The sequence below is a fragment of the Tursiops truncatus genome, chromosome 10 (assembly GCF_011762595.2).
Source record: "Tursiops truncatus isolate mTurTru1 chromosome 10, mTurTru1.mat.Y, whole genome shotgun sequence".
Taxonomy (NCBI): Eukaryota; Metazoa; Chordata; class Mammalia; order Artiodactyla; family Delphinidae; genus Tursiops; species Tursiops truncatus.
In genome coordinates this window covers 43,449,722-43,472,014 of record NC_047043.1, presented here as the reverse complement: position 1 = coordinate 43,472,014, position 22,293 = coordinate 43,449,722, and the positions used below count along the sequence as shown (strand labels likewise).

At 37.3% G+C, this 22,293-nt stretch overlaps 1 protein-coding gene across 6 annotated transcripts in view; it reads right to left on the bottom strand.

Moving 5' to 3' along the window:
- Positions 1-22,293, bottom strand: part of LOC101325731 (E3 SUMO-protein ligase ZNF451) — a 125,641-nt gene that overhangs the window by 61,394 nt on the left and 41,954 nt on the right. For 4 of the 6 annotated variants that reach the window (XR_012334528.1, XM_073810899.1, XM_073810898.1 and 1 more), the window contains 2 exons: positions 10,836-10,961; positions 309-420 (listed from right to left, as the gene is read on the bottom strand). Coding sequence is in view for 4 of the 6 variants with exons in the window: in XM_073810899.1 (XP_073667000.1) it covers positions 309-420; positions 10,836-10,961 (238 nt within the window). In the remaining 2 variants the exon portion in view is untranslated. Of the gene's footprint in view, positions 1-308; positions 421-10,834; positions 10,962-16,254; positions 16,356-22,293 lie in introns of those variants that run through there. The other 2 variants (XM_073810901.1, XR_002175622.3) reach the window with 2 other exon arrangements.

Below are 22,293 nucleotides of genomic sequence, written 5' to 3'. Positions count from 1 at the left end.
AGCTTAAATTCCACTTCCTTAGAGAAGCCTGACCTCAAGTAACCTGTTACACGCCCTCCCATAGAGGGTAATAACTAGAAGACATATGAATGAATAAATGATCAGCTCAAGGATTACTTATACTCAAAATATACTTTTGCCAAAGTAGGAAGACAATTGGTAAAGTAGGTCTTCTGTTAAGTATTACTGAACTGAATTTCAATACTTTATGTACTTATTAGCAACTGAATAAAACAGACACAATGTTTTAAGGCTTTAGGGAAGCTTGGTAATCTTATGTTCCACTCTGATCTCTAAAGAATACCTACCTGGCATTTTTAACCATTGGTCCACACACAGTCTCGCTGCTTCTGTATCAGAATGTCCTCGAATAAATTCCAATTCTTGTAACCCATGAGCATGTTGAAAATCTACTTTTTCCTAAAGATATTAAGAAAAAACTCAATTAACCTATGGTTACTAATCCGGTTTCCTTAAGAAAATGATTTTGTCACAACAGCGATCAGAAAATATTGATTATCCTTTATTCCTGTAACTCCACACCTAGAACTCTATCTTAAAGAGGTAAGTCAAACCAAAGGTTCATGCTCTAAGATGTTGATCCCAATGTCATCTACATTTGCACAAAGTTTGCAACAAATTAATCTCCAACAATAGGGTACATTTAAGTAAATTATGGTGTGTACATTTCATGAAAGTCGTTAGAAACACTAACAAAACTTTTTCATTGAAGCAGAAATATACTTTTGATATCAAGTGGGTCACCAAATAGTATTAAACAAATAAGGCCAAATATAAACAAAGATTATTTCAAGCTATATGTAACTCTATCTGCAGAGAGGGAAAAGGCAGAAAATAAATATGATGAACGTCAATGGCTATCTCTGGAATGGAAATATGAATGATTATTTTCATCTTTAACCTTTTATACATTTTCCTTCAAATTTTCCATATATAGTCTTAAGTATACAGAAGCCTATTAAATATTTGTTCAGTGAATAGTATAAGAGCAGACACACATTAGTACTTAAAATGTGCCAGCATAAAGCATCTATTGCATCTAGATCAAAGGCTGGCAAACTTTTTCCATAAAAGACCACAGTGTAAATATTTTAGGCTTTGCAGCCCATACAGTCTCTTTTGCAACTACTCAACTCTGCTGCTGCAGCATGAAAGCAGCCATAGATAATATGTAAACAAATGGGCATGGCTATGTTCCAATAAAATTTTATTTATAAAAACAGGCAGTGGGCCAGTGCCAACCACTAAACTAGATGCTTTAGACTGTTACAGTCTCTAAATCTTTCTAGTTACGTTATTAATAAAGCTATTTGCATACTCTAATCATGCTGTATTTAACAAGTAACACTTATTAACCACTTACCACGTGCCAGGCATTGTCTAAAAGCATCTTAAATCTAATTCTCACGATAACTCTATGAGATTGGTACTATTATTGTTCCCATTTTATGATGGGAAAACTGAGGCACATGAAGGTCAAATAAATTGCACAAGGATAAATAACAATGCCAGGATTTAAACTCTCGTTCTCCAACCTGATTCTAGAATCCATTCACTTAACCAGTACAGTAAGTCCCCTACACACGAACCTTCAAGATGAGAGCTTTCAAAGATACGAATGTGTGTTTGCATGTCCAGTCAAGTAAGTTAGTTCACATGTCTGGCGTACATTGTCACATGTGTGCATACTCTACAACTGGTTGTGATTTTGTGTACTTTACTGTACAGTATTGTATAGAGTACGGTAGTACAGTACCTATATTTCAAGCCCAGGATCTCCTCCAGTCAGTAACTCTTCTTGCCTGTTCACTCGATGCCAGCCCCTGTATGCCAGCTGTTGTACTTTTCAAGGTGCTGTACTGTAAGATTTTAAATGTTTTCTTTATATTTTGTGTGTGTTTGTTTCTTACATATTATTTGTGTGAAAAGTATTATAAACCTATTACAGTACAGTACTATATAGCCGATTGTGTTAGTTGGGTATGTAGGCTAACTTTGTTGGACTTACAAACAAATTGGACTTATGAACACGCTCTCAGAATGGAACTCATTAATAAGTAGGGGACTTACTGTACAACATACTGTGTCTCAAAAAGGTTGTTAAAAAGAAATCACAAATCCACAAATGCTGGATTTGCAAGAAATAGACCAGAATATTGAATGACCTACTTATCACTATAACAGGATATTCTATCAGCAAGGGTAAGTAGGGGGACAGGGAGATTCAAGATTTTACTCTGAAAAAAATCTTCTACACAACTTTGTTCTAAGTATGGCCATAGAATACTAATTTTCCAAAGATGTTAATATGCATTATATACATATTTTAAAATTCTCTGTAATCAAATTTAGAACCATTGGTTTCAAAACAGAGTTCAAAAGGTCCCTTCTGTGTAGGACTTCCAAAACTTTGAAGTGCTAACACACATGTGATTTTCCTTTCAGTGAATACACAGTATCCCAACTTGATAAGTCACCAAATTACTTTTTTGTTTCTCAAAGTGTATCCTATAGGATCAGTGCTCTGGATAACATGCCATGGGAAACAAAATTAGTTTATCCAAAGAAAGTAATATGGCAAGCCTCTGGTAGACTATAAAGACATTTTCTTACATACAAAATTAAACCATCTAACAGAAGAGTTCCCTACAAAAATCTTTAAAAAAAAAAACACCTTAAATTAAGTAAATATAATTGAGATTAAATATTACTATATGCCAGCCAATAGCCTACTTATTTTAAACTACTGTCAGTAATTAAAAATAAGCAGGCTTTTTAAAAAGAAAGTTCTCTGGCATTTCTTACAATAGAATTTGAACTCTGTGGCCATACATAGTCAATGCTCAAAAAACATTTGCTGGCTAAAATCACCCCCAAATTAGTCACCCTTTTCCTGTCACCCAGCTATTTCCACACACCTTAGGGGTACATCCCTTCAGGCAAGTCATCTTAACTCCTGGAATATCAACAAGCAAAGCTGGTAACTGATCAACTAGTCAAGCACAACACATTATCTCTGAAAGTGATTTATCCAGTGAAGATTTTAACAAATTTTCTTTAAAACCTTTCCGTCACAGAAGATGGACAATCCACTTTAACAGTGAGACACCAACAATTCACAAAGGCCTAGAAGAGCTGGAAAACATTTTCTACCATATTTTTAGTCACAGTTAACACCTACTAAAATTCTGCAAGAATGAGTTTTACTTTAGTTTCATTATCTTCCTTTCGGGTAGTTTTGTTTTCTTATTGTTTTCTGTCATCTAGTTTTAAAAAACAAGTTATACATAAGGAGAATCAAATAAGAAAAAAAAAGTCATGAATGAATAGCAAAAAATGAGCTAAAGTATCTGTGTGAGTCAGTTTCTTTCTTAGGAAAGAATGAAATCTAGATAAATTTATTCTTTACAATTGATAAACAAGAATTTCAAAGTTTAAAAAAACTTTCTCAAATGCTAAAGTCTTTAATACAATGAATGAAATTTACATGGGTAAAAGCTGAAACTACCCTTGAGAAAAACCCTACTTGTCATAGTGACTAACAGATTCTGAACTCATCTCAAATGCTTTATTACCTATGTGGTGTTAACACATCTGTAACATCTGATTTGGGAAAAGAAGTGAGCATACTGAGGAAATGGGCAGAAAGGGGGGACAACTTGCAAACCACTCCTCTCTCAAAGAGACTTTGCCCATGACCCATAAATAACACACTTAACATAGTCTGGGGAAAGGATCTTCCTTAAAATTGAATAGTGTTTTTGTTGTCATCTGTTTCTATGTATTTTTTTTAATTTCTTCTTTGATTTCTTCAGTGATCTCTTGGTTATTTAGTAGTGCACTGTTTGGCCTCTACGTATTTGTGTTTTTTTACAGCTTATTTTTCTGTAATTAATTTCCAATCTCATAGCGTTGTGGTCAGAAAAGATGCTTGATACAATTTCAACTTTCTTAAATTTTCCAAGGCTTGATTTGTGACCTAAGATGTGATCTATCCTGGAGAATGTTCTGTGTGCACTTGAGAAGCAAGTGTATTTCACCACTTTCAGGTGGAATGTCCTATAAATAACAATTGAATCTATCTTGTCTACTGCCTCATTTAAAGCTTGTGTTTCCTTATTTATTTCCTGTTTGGATGATCTGTCCATTGGTGTAAGTGGAGTGTTAAAGTCCCCTACTATTATTGTGTTACTGTTGATTTCCCCTTTTATGGCTGTTAGCATTTGCCTTATGTATTGAGGTGCTCCTATGTTGGGTGCATAAATATTGGTAATTGTTATATCTTCTTCTTGGACTGATCCCTTGATCATTATGTTCATTATGATCATTCCTTATCTCTTGTAACAGTCTTTATTTTAAAGTCTACTTTATCTGATACGAGTATTGCTACTCCAGCTTTCTTTTAATTTCCATTTGCGTGGAATATCTTTTTCCACTCCTTCACTTTCAGTCTGTATATGTTCCTAGGTCTGAAGTGGGTCTCTTGTAGACAGCATATATATGGGTCTTGTTTTTGTATACATTCAGCCAGTCTGTGTCTTTTGGTGGGAGCATTTAATCCATTTACATTCAAGGTTATTATCAATATGTATGTTCCTATTACCATTTTCTTAATTGTTTTGGGTTGGTTTTGTGGGTCTTTTTCTTCTCTTGTGCTTCCCGCCTACAGAAGTTCCTTTGGCACTTGTAAAGCTGGTTTGGTGGTGAATTCTCTTCCTTTTGCTTGTCTGTAAAGCTTTTGATTTCTCTATTGGATCTGAATGATATCCTTGCTGGTAAAGTAATCTTGGTTGTAGGTCTTTTTCTTTCATCACTTTAAGTACATCCTGCCACTCCCTTCTGGCCTGCAGAGTTTCTGCTGAAAAATCAGCTGATATTCTTATGGGGATTCCTTTGTATGTTATTCTTTGCTTTTCCCTTGCTGCTTTTAATATTTCTTCTTTGAATTTAATTTTTGTTAGTTTGATTAATATGTGTCTTGGTGTGTTTCTCCTAGGGTTTACCCTGTATGGGACTCTGCACTTCCTGGACTTGGGTGACTATTTCCTTTCCCATGTTTAGGGAATTTTTTCACTATAATCTCTTTGAATATTTTCTCAAACCTTTCTTTTTCTCTTCTTCTTCTGGGACCCCTATAATCTGAATGTTGGTGTGTTTAGTGTTGTCCCAGAGGTCTCTGAGATTGTCTTCAATTCTTTTCATTCTTTTTGTTTTCTTCTGCTCCTTGGCAGTTATTTGCACCATTCTACCTTCCAGCTCACTTATTCGTTCTTCTGCCTCAGTTATTCTGTTATTGATTCCTTCTACGTATTTTTCATTTCAGTTATTGTGTTGTTCATCTCTGTTTGTTTGTTCTTTAGTTCTTCTAGATCTTTGTTAAACATTTCTTGCATTTTCTCAATCCGTGCCTCCATTCTATTTCCAAGATTCTGGATAATCTTTACTATCATTACACTGAGTTCTTTTTCAGGTAGGTTGCCTATTTCCTCTTCGGTTATTTGGTCTTGTAGGTTTTTACTTGCTCTTTAATGTGTGACACATGTTTTTTGTCATCTCTTTTTTTTTTTTTTTGATGGTGGGAGTGTGTTCCTGTCTTACTAGTTGTTTGGCCTGAGGCTTCCAGCACTGGAGTTTGCAGGCTGTTGGGTAGAGCTGGGTCTTCGTGCTGAGATGAGGAGCTCTGGGAGACCTCACTATGATGAATATTCCCTGGGGTCTGAGGTCCTCTGTTAGCCCAGTAGTTCAGATTCAGAGGCCCAAAACCTATGGGATGCAGCAAAAGCAGTTCTACAAGGGAAATTATAGCAATTCAAGCTCACCTCAAGAAAGAAGAAAAATCTCAAACGATCTAACCCTACACCTAAAGCAACTAAAGAAAGAATGAAGAAAACCCAAAATCAGTAGAAGGAAAGAAATCATGAAGATCAGAGCAGAAATAAATGAAATAGAAATGAAGAAAACAGTAGCAAAGAATAGCAAAACTAAAAGTTGGTTCTTTGAGAAGATAAACAAAATTGATAAAACTTTACCCAGACTCATCAAAAAAAAAGGGGGGGGGGAACACAAATCAATAAAATTAGAAACAAAAGAGGAGAAATCACAACTGACACCGCAGAAATACAAAGGATTATAAGAGACTAGTACAAACAACTATATGCCAATAAAATGGACAACCATGAAAAATGGACAAATTCTTGGAAAGGTACAATTTTCCAAGATTGAACCAGGAAGAATTAGAAAATATAAACAGACCTATCACAAGGAATGAAATTGAAACTAATTAAAAATCTTCCAACAGGGCTTCCCTGGTGGCGCAGTGGTTGGGAGTCCGCCTGCCGATGCAGGGGACACGGGTTTGTGCCCCGGTCCGGGAAGATCCCACATGCCGCGGAGCCGCTGGGCTCGTGAGCCATGGCCGCTGAGCCTGTGCGTCCGGAGCCTGTGCTCCGCAACGGGAGAGGCCACAGCAGTGAGAGGCCCGCGTACCGCAAAAAAAAAATCTTCCAACAAACAAAGGTCCAGGACCAGATGGCTTCACAGGCAAATTCTATCAAATATTTAGCGAAGAGCTAACACCGATCCTTCTCAAACTCTTCCAAAAAACCGCAGAGGAACAAACACTCCCAAATTCGTTCTACGAGGCCACCATCACCCTGACACCAAAACCAAAGATGTCACAAAAAAAGAAAATTACAGACCAATATCACTGATGAACATAGATGCAAAAATCCCCAACAAAATACTACAAACAGAATCCAACAGCACATTAAAAGGATCATACACCATGATCAAGTAGGATTTATCCCAGGAATGCAAGGATTCGTCGATATATGCAAATCAATCAATGTGATACACCATATTAACAAATTAAGGAATAAAAACCATATGATCATCTCAACAGATGCAGAAAAAGCTTTTGACAAAATTCAACACCCATTTATGATAAAAACTCTCCAGAAAATGGGCATAGAGGGAACCTACCCCAACATAATTAAGGCCATATATGACAAACCCACAGCAAACATCATTCTCAATGGTGAAAAACTGAAAGCATTTCCACAAAGATCAGGAACAAGACAAGGATGTCCACTCTTGCCACTCTATTCAACATAGTTTTGGAATTCCTAGCCATGGCAGTAAGAGAAGGAAAAGAAATAAAAGGAATACAAATTGGAAAAAAAGAAGTAAAACTGTCACTGTTTACAAATGACATGATACTATACATAGAAAATCCTAAAGATACCACCAGAAAATTACTAGAACTAATCAGTGAATTTGGTAAGGTTGCAGGATACAAAATTAATGCACAGAAATCTCTTGCATTACTATACGCTAACAAAAAATCAGAAAGAGAAATTAAGGAAACAATTCCATTTACCATAGCAACAAAAAGAATAAAATACCTAAGAATAAACTTACCTACGGAGGCAAAAGACCTATACTCAGAAAACTATAAAACACTGATGAAAGAAATCAAAGATGACATAAACAGATGAAGAAATATACCATGTTCTTGGATTGGAAGAATCAATATTGTGAAAATGACTATACTACCCTTAGCAATCTACAGATTCAGTGCAATCCCAACTGGATTCAGTGCAAACTACCAATGGCATTCTTCACAGAATTAGAACAAAATATTTTACAATTTGTATGGAAACACAAAAGACCCCAAATAGCCAAAGCAATCTTGAGAAAGAAAAACAGGGCTAGAGGAATCAGGCTCCCTGACTTCAAACTATACTACAAAGCTACAGTAATCACGACATTATGGTACTGGCAAAAAAATAGAAATACAGATCAATGGAACAGGATAGAAAGCCCAGAGATAAACCCATGCACAATATGGTCACCTAATTTATGACAAAGGAGGCAAGAACAATACAATGGCGAAAAGACAGCCTCTTCAATAACTGGGGCTGGGAAAACTGGACAGCTACATGTAAAAGAATGAAATTAGAACAATACCAAACACCATATACAAAAATAAACTCAAAATGGATTAAATACCTAAATGTAAGACCAGACAGTATAAAACTCTTAGAGAAAAACATAGGAAAAACACTCTTTGACATAAACCACAGCAAGATCTTTTTTGACCCACCTCCTAGAGTAATGAAAATAAAAACAAAAATAAACAAATGGGACCTAATTAAACTTAAAAGCTTCTGCACAGCAAAGGAAACCAAAAACAAGATGAAAAGATAACCCTCAGAATGGGAGAAAATATTTGCAAATGAAGCAACGGACAAAGGATTAATCTCCAAAATATATAAACAGCTCATGCAGCTCAATATTAAAAAAGCAAACAACCCAATCAAAAAATGGGCAGAATACCTAAGTACACATTTCACCAAAGACATACAGATGGCAAAGAGGCACATGAATAGATGCTCAACATCACTAATTATTAGAGAAATGCAAATCAAAACTACAATGAGGTATCACCTCATAAGGGTCAGAACGGCCATCATCAAAAAATCTACAAACAATAAATGTTGGAGAGGGTGTGTAGAAAAGTGAACCCTTTTGCACTGTTGGTGGGAATGTAAATTTATACAGCCACTATGGAGAACAGCATGGAGGTTCTGTAAAAAAACTAAAAATAGAATTACCATATGACCCAGCAATCCCACTACTGGGCATATACCCTGAGAAAACCATAATTCAAAAAGACACAGGTACTCCAATGTTCATTGCAGCACTATTTACAATCGTCAGAACATGGAAACAACCTAAATGTCCAATGATAGATGAATGGATAAAGAAGTTGTGGTATGCATATATGATGGAATATTACTCAGCCATAAAAAGGAACAAAATTGGGTCATCTTTAGAGATGTGGATGGACCTAGAGTCTGTCATACAGACTGAAGTAAGCCAGAAAGAGAAAAACAAATACCATATATTAACGCATATTATGTGGAATCTAAAAATGGTACAGAGGAACCTATTTTTAGGGCAGGAATAGAGATGTAGAGAACGGACTTGTGGACACAGTGAGGGGAACAGGAGGGTGGGACGAATTGAGAGATTAGGTTTGACATAAATATACTACCATGTGTAAAATACATAGCTAGTGGGAACCTGCTGTATAGCACAGGGAGCTCCCCTTGGTGCTCTGTGATGACCTAAATGGGTGGGTGGGAGGGAGGTCCGAGAGGGAGGGGAAACAGGTATACACATAGCTGATTCACTTCATCGTACAGCAGAAATTAACACATTGTAAAGCAATTTGGCTCAAAAAAAAAAAAAAAGATTTGATCATAATGAAACTAACACTGTAAATCAACTACACTCCAGTAAAAAATTAAAAAAAAAAAAATTGAATAGTGTCTCTACCAGAAAAGAAAGAATCCTTTTTTTTAAAAAAGTATCACTAATTTAGGCTTCCCTGGTGGTGCAGTGGTTAAGAATCCACCTGCCAATGCAGGGGACACAGGTTCAAGCCCTGGTCCAGGAGGATCACACATGCCACGGAGCAACTAAGCCCATGCTCCACAACTACTGAGCCTGCGCTCTAGAGCCCACAAGGCACAACTACTGAGCCCGTGTGCCACAACTACTGAAGCCTGTGCGCCTAGAACCTGTGTTCCGCAACAAGAGAAGCCACTGCAATGAGAAGCTCACGCACCGCAACGAAAGAGTAGACCCCACTCGCCACAACTAGAGAAAGCCCGTGTGCAGCAACGAAGACCCAAAGCAACCAAAAATAAAATAAATTTATAGAAAAAAAAAGTATCACTAATGTATTAAGCATTTTAAACATACAATTAGAATACTAAGCTCTAATTTAACTGGTATTACATTATAAAGTTAAAGTCCCCAAACAAAGCTACTTCTAAATTTAAAGAAGACTAATGTATTCTACATTAGATTAGGAGATACTAAAATAGAGGCAACAGAAATATATAAATTCCTTTATAATAAGCAATGGAACAAGGAATCAAAAACATACAAGGTAAAATTATGCCATGATTTCTACTTCCATTTTTAAACTCCCAGTAGGATTTTTTTTTACCCAACTTGCCAACATTCTACTCCTAACAGACATTTGGCAATATTGGGGAAGTTCTTTAAGGTAATTTCATTTGGTGCCTTCTAAAGCAAGTCAAGGGACTTCCCTGGCAGTCCAGTGGTTTAAGACTTCGCCTTCCAATGCAAGGGGTGCGGGTTCAATCCTTGATTGAGGAGCTAAGATCCTACATGCCTCGCGGCCAAAAAACCAAAACATAAAACGGAAGAAATATTATAACAAATTCAGTAAAGACTTTAAAAATGGTCCACATCAAAAAAAAATCTTAAAAAAAATAAATAAAGCAAGTCAAGGTTTTAAAACGTTTATATCATGCAAGAGTCTAAATTAGGTTTCATTTTCCACGTAGTAGCTCTTCTACCACACTAATTCAATAATCTGAAGGGAGAGGCTGAAGTGAAACTGGTCTGGCTGTACTTAGTAGAAAATAACCTTTCAACAGCTTCTATCTACAGAAGCCCTGATAAACTGTGATAAAGTAACTAGAAACCCTTAACTGCTCACCAGCTTAAGGAATCCCATGATTTTTAATTCCCAAAAATAAAGTCCACTTAATTCTATTTTTTCTTTTTTTGTCTGTATACATATATGAGCAGAATCCAACAAACAAAAACAAATGTAAAAGGCCGTCATGAATTACTACTAACTCAGTGAGCTATGCAGACTTCATGCTGAACTTGGATCCAATTATACATTTTTTGATTATACAAGAACCTCTTTAACTTTCTTATAAACAACTCTATAATCTGGTAAAATATCAGGTAAAACAGCCACATACCCTGAATGCTCTATTCTTCTCTTCTTTCTGCTGTTTCTCCACTTCAACATGGCGGGCCAGACGAGCCAGAGTCAAGGCGACTTTATCCTTCTGATGGTCAATATGGTCTTTATGCTTAACGTTATCCTATAATTGAAAAAACAAGTTTCATTCCTTCTAGTTAACAAAATTAGCTTTGGAATAACACAGATCCACTTACCAAAGAGTTACTGTACTAAAGAAGTATGGACACCAATGGGGGAAAGAGGCTGGGGGGGTGTGATGAATTGGGAGATTGGGACTGACATATATACACTAATATGTATAAAATGGATAACTAATAAGAACCTGCTGTATAAAAAAATAAATAAAATAAAATTCAAAAAAAAGAACTATTTACTTTTTTAATTTAATTTTTATTTTATATTGGAGTATAGTTGATTTACAATGTTGTGTTAGTTTCAGGTGTACAACAAAGTGGTTCATTTATATTGATACATATATCCATTCTTTTTCAGATTATTTTCCCCCACAGGTTATTACAGTATACTGAGTACAGTTCCCTGTGCTATACAGTGGGTCCTTGTTGATTAAGGAACTAATTACTTTTATCATTATCAAATTTCTAAGAACCTGTTTTGTTTATGTTTTAAAATTGTGGTATTTTGTAGGACAGCCAGTCACCCACCAGCATCTTTGTTTTTCAAAAAGTTACATAACCTATTAATCATCCTTATTTACTTTATGATCATCTGGATATTGAAAAGTTTGGCATTGCTTTGCTCTGAGCCCATAAGGTAATGCCAAGCCATTGGTCCACCCCCTAAAAGTCTAATAGCACCAACCCCCTTGGTTCTGGCTTTTCAGCAATTCCTAGACAGTATTTATGTAAGAAAAATTATTGATTAAAAAGAATACCTCTAACTTCTGTTTTCTGGCTCAACATGTAAAGAATGAACTTAGAAGTCACCACTCCATCCTAACAAGTTAAAAGCTTGAAACAAACTGTAAAATTAACAGCCTCTCTTAGATCCACCATAGAAGTGAGGTCACAGTGTAAGTGACTGATGCAAAAATGGGAGAGACAGAGGGGCAGATACAGAGAATCACAACTGAGTGGAGCAGAAACCCAGGGTGGAAACCTCAGCAGGACCAGTGCTGGGGAGGAAAACCTGAACTGTAACTGACCAAGTGCTGGAAGCTCAGTGTTGTCAAGTATTAACAAGACTTAAACTCCAGGGGGACCCAGTCAAGGAAGGGGACCTTACTCTTTTTGTGAGTTTACCTTCAAAAGCTCTACCAGGTTCTCACAGTGACGACTGGAGAAAAATCCCACCTTGTTTCCAGCAGGGGGAGAAGAAAAGTAAGCATTTCAAAATATGTCAGAGTGTTCTGTCCTTAACAATGCCTGGTCTCAAGAGAAACTACTTCAAGAGAGCCTGACCGACCTGGGAGATGGGAATTAGGCCATTTCAGGCCACTGCAGCCACCCTCCCAGGTGAGGGGAAGGCCTGAGAAGCACCAGCGGGTTCCCAGTCCAGGCGCACAGGCTCTCCAAGGCTGAGACCAGGCACACAGAGCACCAACACTCCCCCAGCCTTACCACTCATCACTAAAGGCCTGTTTACCAAAGTTCCCTTGACCCACGACAGCATGCCCAACTTTCAACAAGAAAATTACAAGGATACCAAAGGGCAAAAAACACAGTTTGAAGAGTCAGAGTGAGCAAAGAATGGTAGACCTGGCAAAGATGTTGGAATTATCAGACCAGGAATTTAAAACCACCATGATCACTATGCTGAGGGCACTGATGGAAAAAATAGACAACCTGTAAGAACAGATGTGTAATGTAAGAGAGATGGAAATCCTGAGAACCAGAAAGAAATCAGAGATCAAAAACACCACAACAGAAATGAACAGTGCCTTTCATGGCTCACCAGCAGACTGCACACCACCAAGGAAAGAATCTGCGTGCCTGAGAATATGTCAACAGAAACTTCCAAAACTGGAAGACAAAGAGAAAAAAGACTGAAAAAAAAAAAAAACCCAGAATATCCAAAAACTGTTACTGTTGCATAATGGGAATACCAGGGGAAGAAAGAGAGAAAGGAACAGAGGAACTATTTGACGCAATAACGACCAATAATTTCCCCAAATTAATGTCAGACACCAAACCACAAATCAAGGAAGAAATAAAACCCTCTTTCTTTGCAGAAGAAATGCTCTTCCTAAGAAAAACAACATGCAAATAAACCACACAGTAGTTAGGAGTGAAGTAACCTGTGTTATGAGATATTTATAACAGCTTTATTCATAAACTTTATTTGTAACAGCTTTATTCATAAGCAACAAAGCACCTTTAGTAGGTTAATGGATAAACTGTATACATCCAGATGATGGAATATTATTCAGTGCTAAAAAGAAATGAGCTACCAAGCCATGAAAAGACATGGAGGAATACCTAAATACATATTACTAGATGAAAGTAGCCAATCTGAAAAGGCTATTTACTGTATGGTTCCAACTATATGGCATCCTGGAAAAGGCAAAACTATGGTGACAGTAAAAAAAGATCAGTGGTTGCCAGGGGTTAGGGGAGAGGGAGGGATGAATTGGCAGGGTACAGAGGATTTTTAGGGTAGGAAATCTATTCTATATGACACTATAAAGGTAGATACCTTATTACATTTGTCCAAACCCATAGAATGTACAGCACCAAGAGTGAACCCGAATGCAAACTACAGACTTTGGGTAATAACGTGTCACCATAGGCTCACTGATTATTCCAAATGTACTACTATGTTGGGGGAAGTTGATAATGGGGGAAGCTTTATTGAGGGGTGGGGAGGTATATGGGAGATCTCTTCCTCTTTTTTTTTTTTTTTTTTGCTGTGAACCTAAAACTTTTCTAAAACATAAACTCTATTAAAAATGTTTTTCTAGGGCTTCCCTGGTGGCACAGTGGTTGAGAATCTGCCTGCCAATGCAGGGGACACGGGTTCAAGCCCTGGTCTGGGAAGATCCCACATGCCACGGAGCAACTGGGCCCGTGAGGCACAATTACTGAGCCTGCGCGTCTGGAGCCTGTGCTCTGCAACAAGAGAGGCCGCGATAGTGAGAGGCCCGCGCACCGCAATGAAGAGTGGCCCCCGCTTGCCACAACTAGAGAAAGCCCTCGCACAGAAACTAAGACCCAACACAGCCATAAATAAATAAATAAATAAATAAATTTAAATCATATGGGCGTCTATTAAAAAAAAAATGTTTTTCTAGGGACTTCCCTGGTGGTCTAGTGGGTAAGACTCCACGCTTTCAATGCAGGGGCCCAGGGTTTGATCCCTGGTCGGGGAACTAGATCCCGCGTGCGGCAACTAAGAGTCTGCATGCCATAACGAAGATCCCGCATGTCACAACTAAGACCTGGCACAGCATGCATGCATGCATAAATAAATAAATATTAAATAAATATAAATAAATTTTTTTAATGTTATTCTACCAGAAAGATTGTGTTACTAACGAAAATATCCCTTTTTAGGCAAATCAATCATATATGTACAACCCAAATTTTATCTAAATTGGGACATAGTTGCATCAACCAAATCAAACAGCAGGTGTGATTTTCCAAGTACACAGAAGTTCCACTGAAGTGAGCATATGTAACAAGGCCGAGGTGGTATTTTTAGTACAAGGCTACATCATTGCAGTAAAGAATGTTCACAGGATCACTTTGGGTAGAAGTAGTCCCAAACTAACTTTCTGACCACTTGGCCAGCCTATACCACTGCATCAGGTAGCAGGTGGCATCTTACCAACTTCAAAATGTCCTTTTACAAGTCATAGGACAATGCAGCTTACTAAAAATGATAGTCATAAAAATTTATTTATCTGAGCTCTGATCCTGAGATAAGTCTTTGGGAAGATAAAAAATTAATCTCTTTAAAATGTGGGTACTACCTTGAGAAGAAAATGTAGCGGAGCACAGGCTCCGGATGCGCAGGCTCAGCGGCCATGGCTCACGGGCCTAGCCGCTCCGCGGCATGTGGGATCTTCCCAGACCGGGGCACGAACCCATGTCCCCTGCATTGGCAGGTGGACTCTCAACCACTGCGCCACCAGGGAAGCCCTAAAAGAATTTTTAATTTAAGTAAGTTAACAGTATTTAAACATGGACCTATAGTGTGTTAGTTTTCCTGACAGAGATGACATTTTATTTAAGTTTTAAACGCTAGCAAAAGTCATGCTTGGAAGGTCAGGTAAACCAAGGTCATGTTAACACATGAGGTAGACAAGGTGCAAATTAGGATTTACTGACAAAATATGTTGTTGTGTCACAACAATGTGAATATTCTGGAGACAGGAAGAAGGCCATGTTTTGGGTTGATTAAGGTTAATTAATGTAATTAAGGTAATCCTAATCCAGGAAGAGTTACCTTGAATTGATGGTTCCACTATCATTTTACGTTTTCCCAAACCACGACAAAATAACCATTCTGAATTACTTCCCAAGTTATACTCATTCAGGAAAACTTTACATAATATTTATTCTTCTTAAGGTTTACATTAAAGCACAAGTAATGATCCTCTGATTTACACTGTAAATTATAAACTCTGGATGCAAAGCTAAATGAAAACTAATGCCAGAAATACAGCAATTATATATCCTACAGGAAAAATTTTTAGTAATCCACTAGTCAAAATATAAGTATGCTCCTAAAACTTTACCCCCTTCAAGCTATATACATATGCTAGGAAGATAAATTATTTAGCCCTTTAATCAACATTTAAACTTTTGTTTGGATCTCTTCAACTTCATTCTAAAATTAATCTCTAGCCCTAGAACTTTACCTTTTAAAGGTCAAGTAAGTATAACCTGTTGGTATTATTGTTAAAATTATTTTTCTTATATTTAGCTATCAGTAGCCTGTTGTCTTTTATTTAACTATATGGTTATGTCAAAACAGGATTACTTATGTTATTTCTAATTAATTCTGCTGATCTGTTTGTTAACTTTCATGACTTTGAAGGGCTCAAAAGACCTTATGGCCCTGATGCTTTCTGAAAACAAAAGGCATTCAGAATTGTGTTTGGTCTCCTTCTCCTTCCCCTCTAAGGTGGGTTAGTTTCCAGGAAAAAAAAGAAAAAAAAGAACTCTGGCTACCTACACTGAAAGCAGAAAAGCAGATCTGAGAGACAATCTGTTGTGAGTAGATGAAAAGAAATGGTAGCTAGAGAAAGGAAGAACTTCAGCTTTGAAATCTTTGCCATTTAAAAATGACAAAATGGAAGTACTTTAAAGAAGAATGTGTTAAAGAGGAAAGAAATTAAGCATGTGCAGCAGGGTGATATTCATTTGATATTTTTCCATCACAGACTTGGGTTTGGGAATCAAGGTTGCTGGTTAAAGCCAGGCATGAGTAATAGGTTATCTATGAACACTCACTCTCTCCAGAAAGCCAAGTCCCTGGGATTTCCATTGTTAGTGATCCAAAATGAGGGCTGGCCTCAGATCTCACTGAATTATATTCTTCTGTGGTTCTGGAAGAACATATCGGCATTGGAAAAACAGAGGGATCATTGATATTAAAATGCATGTTAGCGATTTAACCCATTAGGTCACAGAAGGCCTTATTTTGCACAGAAGTTTAACTGGTAATTCAAAGAATCAATATGTTCAGAAATAGGTTTTAACTGATCAGAACATGGGGGAAAAACTTACTGCAGGCCACCTTGTTACTCACCCAACTGCAGAACCAAAGCTACAGTACTGTCAGAATATGGGCAGAAAGTGAACTGATTTCAGGCTACATGAAAATGTCTTAAATGTTTCCTGTAGAACTAAGATGAAAAGGGGCCAATGTATCTTTCAGTTTGTGAATTTCCACCATTCCCTTAGTGCCACAATGCTGAATTGTAATTTAATGTGAAATCACAAAATTCCAGGACTCTTCTTAGGCTGTATTTGCCAATCTCCCCCAAAGCCTATAGTCTAAAGAAGCTTTTAGGCCCTTGGAGTTTTTCTAAGGGAGGTCAGGCTTTCAGATATGTAACTTCTCAAACTAGAAATGGAATTGGCTCCCAATGGTAAGAATAATGGGCTCTCAGTTTCATTTAGAATGTTAGCAGCTACAGATCTTCAGTCATCCTTCTTGAAGCACTTGTTGTGATTACCCTGGATTAACTTCTATATTAAATACTACTAAAGAGTAATATTAAAGAGTCCACAATGATAGCAAATGACCAGCAAGAAAGTGTATCCGCTCAGTTATCTGGGGGGAGAAGCATAGGAAAGGAAAGTCCTAAGAAATATATTGGGGAGGGGAGAGTCTCTATTTGCCTCTCTCTCTCTCTCTCTCTCTCTCTCTCTCTCCCCCTCCTCCCCCCCCCCGATATATATAAATTATTTTGGCCGTGCCACATGGCATGCAGGATCTTAGTTCCCTGACCAGAGATCAAACCCGCACCCCCTGCAGTGGTAGCGTGGAGTCTTAACCACTGGGCTACCAGGAAAGTCCCTATTTGCCAATATTTTAGATCACTTCTCTGAGTTAGTTTTTCTTCCATACCCACCCGCTCCCATTGGGGAAGTTTGTGGGGTCCTAACAATTAAGGAGAAAGCTGTAAAGCCAGAAAAGGTTAAAGAGCAGATTCTAGTTCAGTCCCTATGAAATTTTTTTTAACTAAAATGATGGTTTTAAAAAATGGGAAGCAGAGGTATGATTCCAATGACATAGTCCAACATACCAAAATCCGTGGGTGATCAGGAGTTGGAAGGTTACAAAATGAGGGCCACACTGGGTACAGGAAGGAAAGCTGTTCCAGAACCTCAGAAGCCAGGTTAATATGGCCTTTCCCTGCAACCCTGTCTATGCTCACCCCTGGACACTACGAAATTCTTATATACAAAGCAAATTTGGGTTGTGTCCTAGAAATGACAGCAGATTAAGGATACTGGTTATATCTGAGTGCACATATCCATGAAAGCTAAGCATATTTAGGAGAAAATAAGCAAGAATTCTTCTGTTTTAGAGGACAATGTTTATCTTTTAATGGAGCTTGGCAGTCACAGCAAAAATTCCAAGTCCAGAAATAGATAACCTGGGCGGGAAGGGAAGAGGGCTTTCTTCTGATATCTAATCTGTAATAGTGGGATTCAGTGGGTCTCTATAATTGGGGAGGGGACAGGGGAGGAAGGAAAGCCTGATATAGAATTCCCTTATTTTGTCAAGTAAGGGTATTTTTAAAAAAGGAACTAATATCAATGGTCAGCATTGTGACTTTTCATTTCATAAGAATGAAGACACAAACTTGAGCTAATACTTCAAAATTTCCCTCAGTAGTCTCATTATTGAATAAACTTAACCTTGTGAAAACTAGTTGCACTGTCCTGATTTTTCTCTTTTTGCTACAAATAACCACTTCAAACTTGAAATCAGTTCAAGTGAACGTGAAAACGGTTCTGGCCATGGACTCACAATCTTGCTCATAAAAGATCATCAGGAATAATGTCCAATGAAAATTCTACTATTTAGGCAAAAATTTTACCAAAGCAATTAATACTTTCATATACTAATCAAGTTTAATGAGCTAACAAAGATTTCCTGGAAACTATTAAAATTTCTAACATTGCTATGGAACTGTGACCTGCTATGTGAACCATAAAATAAATGCATACCAAATCTTTAAATAAGCAAATTAATGACACAGCACAAAATCCCACTTGTCAATGAAGCTATAAGGTATATATTTCAATGTCTTTTTTCCACATCATTTGTATTTGTTTTTAAGTGAAAATGATCCCATTTTTTGTAAAAATATTTAGAAGAAACCAAATCTAGAAGGCTATAAATCAAAATGTTAACAGTAGTTATTTCTGTCTAGAGGGTATCTTTTTCCTTAAATCTCTATTTTCTAATATTTCTGCATTAGAATATGCTATAAAATTGTTAAGAAAATTTTAATTACTAATGAACAAGACTGTATAAAGACAAAAAGTCTCGAGGATCTCAATCTTTTGTTTGGAAATGTAATGAATTTGGCTTAAATCACTACTTTTTGCCTTTTAAAAATGTAAGTTTAACATGTATCCTTCATAAACGCAAATGGAAATTTTGTCTCTAAAAGGAACATAATGTTGTATATAACTTTTTCCCTCCAGGTTTCTTTCTGTATCTAGAAGTGCAATGACTGGATTACATTATTGCCTAAACATAACAGAAACAGGTATTAATCAAGAATTAGGGCAAGCCATTTTCAGTTCAACAGGCTGAACAGAATTCCTGAAACAACTGCTTTACTTCATACAAACTCCAGTTTCAAAGCCTATTTCTCATTGCCCATCCCTTCAAAGCTTGGGTCTCTAGTTTGGTCTTAGAGGTTTACACTCCCAGAATAAGTTCTGTTTACCAGAATCTCCTTGTACCCAACTTATAACTGAAACCACACCCCAAATAACATTTTGAAAAACAACAATTTTTCTCAAGAATTTTATATTCAAATACAGATAGAACATAAGAGATAAACCCAGCAAAGCTGTACAATATTTATTTACCATCTCCAGCAGCAAAGCTTTAAAACCAGGAAACAACCCTTTTGTACAAAGCAATCTCCTTCCCACCCCCAAACTGGTTAGTGTTTACAAATACAAAGTACATGGAACATATGCCTTATAGGAACAAATTTTAAAACATACATATAGATATACACCATTCTGTAAAGTACTACTCAGTGAAGAAGGTTCGTACCACCAAACCTCTTCAATAAGATTCTTCCTACAATGTCTTTTGGGTTAATTACCAATATCTGTATTTGTAAAATTCTCCTCCTAGGCAGAATGATTTTGATTCTCTTTAGACACAGGACCCCCCCCCCCAACCCCCCAAAAAACAACCTTGGAACTTAGGAGAATTTTTTAGTATCTCCTACAATGAAGCTGTGACAAAACAAAAGGGAGTTACAATGTTTCAACCCTTAGTGCCACTGCTCTACCTCTGGCACAGTAAGAAAAGAAAGAATTGTGGAGAGAGATAAGAAAAGGTGAAAGTAGCAACCAGAGCAAGGAAAGAAACTCAAAGCAGAGAAAAAACAAAAAGGAAGTTGACAAAACGTGCTCTAGGTGCTGCTGGAGATGCCACTGGCACAAGGTTCACAGGCCCTGTGCAACACATCTCCAATCTCCTAAAAAGCAACATTTTTTAAAGAAATACCTTCATTTTCTCCAAGTCCACACTCAAATTATCTGTAAGCCAATGCACAGGGAAACAAGCCACACTGAGCTGCAGTGAGGAACATGGCCCACAGGTGGTCCTGCAGTGTGCACCTGCCCACCATGATGGAATGCCCCTCCCTCTTCAGCAGCAGCATCCTGTTCATCACCAAATCTGTTCTCCCACAGGGCCCCAGTTTGTTGTCACTGCTGGAGCCGTCCCTGGGGCTAGAGGTGTACTGATGGAGAGCTTTCCTTTGGCTCAGTTCAAGGAAAAAAAGGAACTGCCTAGATGTCCATAGTGGACAAAGAAACTTCTAGACAGACTACTTCTACGACCTTACAAGTAATGGCTACGTATCTTAGTACACTTGGAATAGGTAGGAACCAATACATTCTCATGTACATTTATCCTTTCTTCAACCTGATCTCCTCCAATTGCGCCCATAGCGGCTGTTCCTTACAATTCTGAAAAACCAGATACACGATGTTCCCCACACTCATGCACACACTGATTCCTTCACCTGAATGTCTGGCTCCTGTTTCTCCACTAGCCCAATCCCGTTCCAATCCCATTCCAAACCACAGCTCAAGCATCTGGTAAGAAAAGTTTTCCTGGACCACTTCAGATGGCCCTCTCTTTTGTTCCAACCTCATCATAGGCATTCCTCTAAATAGAACAATTACACTGTGTTGGTATTTCTTTCTCAAGAGAATATACCATCTCTTATTAACTCCCAGTATCCACAGACCTTCCTCAGGGCCCGCTTGCACATAGCAGGTACTGATTGTTTCCATCAGAGACACAAAATGACAAAATACCATCCATCAAAAATTGTATACACATACCTATACATTCTAGCTCTTCATTCTACATTATTTTTAATTTTTTTCTTATTGTTTATTATGAGCATCTCTTAGCTTGCACTTAAGAGACTATTTTATTTTAAATACATCTTTCAATGACTTAATCCATTGTTGGGCTTGTATTATATATATGTAGCTTAATGGTTCAGCCTTAAAAAAAACTGTAAACAAGGGGAACATGACATGATGACATGAAATGAACTATTATATACTATTAAATACATCTTAAGGTATATTTGTATTTATATCCAATACCATCCCACAGTTATGAGAAATCTACAAATGTGGGTAGAAACAGCATAACCACTATAGAAAGGAAATTTGCATCAGGCTTTCAAGTTCCAGGCATTATTACCTCATTTGAGAGTAGGAAAACTTAGTCTCAGAGAATAAGTGACTTGTTAATACTCAGATTAAGATCTCTGGAATTCAAATACCATGTGCTTAGCATTCCACCTTCCTTTCATTAAGCCAGTATCCTGAAGACATCAGTTAAAAAAAAATTTAAGTGTATATCTGAAACAAAAAGCGTATAACGAACAAAAGAGGTACAACAAAGAAAAACACAAGCATCAAGAACTATGACTGAAATGATCAGTGCTGAAAATGAATGGGACACAAATAAGAAATCCATGAAACAGAAGCCAACGACAACATATCCAGAAATCATCTCAGTCCAGCACAGTGAAAACTCAATGTGAGAATGAAGGTTAGGGTTTCTGATTGGACAAGTGAAATAACCAGGAATTAGTTAATAAAGACATCAAGTAATAAGGGATAAGAGTACGGCCATAAACACAAAATCCAGGGAAGGGTAGTTATTTGACAAATTACCTTCTCAGAGAGGTTAAGATTTGAGTGGCGTCTTGAAAGACAAAAGAAGGCCACTGAGTACACATTGAATTGAAACTTGGAGGAACAGTGTATATTCAAAGCTCACCACTTGAGCAAATTGTTTAATATAAGTTCCATTTCCTTATCTGCAAAATAAGAGTGCATTTCTGCCTCAAGAGTCCCTTGCAACCAACAGACAGCCTGGTACGTATACGTTCTATCGATAGAGGCTCTCTCCTCTAATCCTTCCCAGGTAGGAAGATGCCAATTAGACCCAATACTATCAAAGAGCTTCCAACATCTGTCAAAATATATTTCTGTCAAAAGCAAAAGAAAACAGGAGCTGTTATAAACCATTAGGCAAAGACCAACACGCATTCGAACCTGTGTTAAGAATCTAAATGAAACTAATTACAATTGTTCTCCCTAAGGCAGAAAGGAATGGGCTGCACACCTAAAAGCAGAAAGCTTAATGTAATTAAATGTTTTTTAAAATGGAACTGAAAATTTTAAACTATGTTTAGTGACTTGGAAAATATCTTTTTCCCCTATCATCCACATCACTGTTGCCTCACT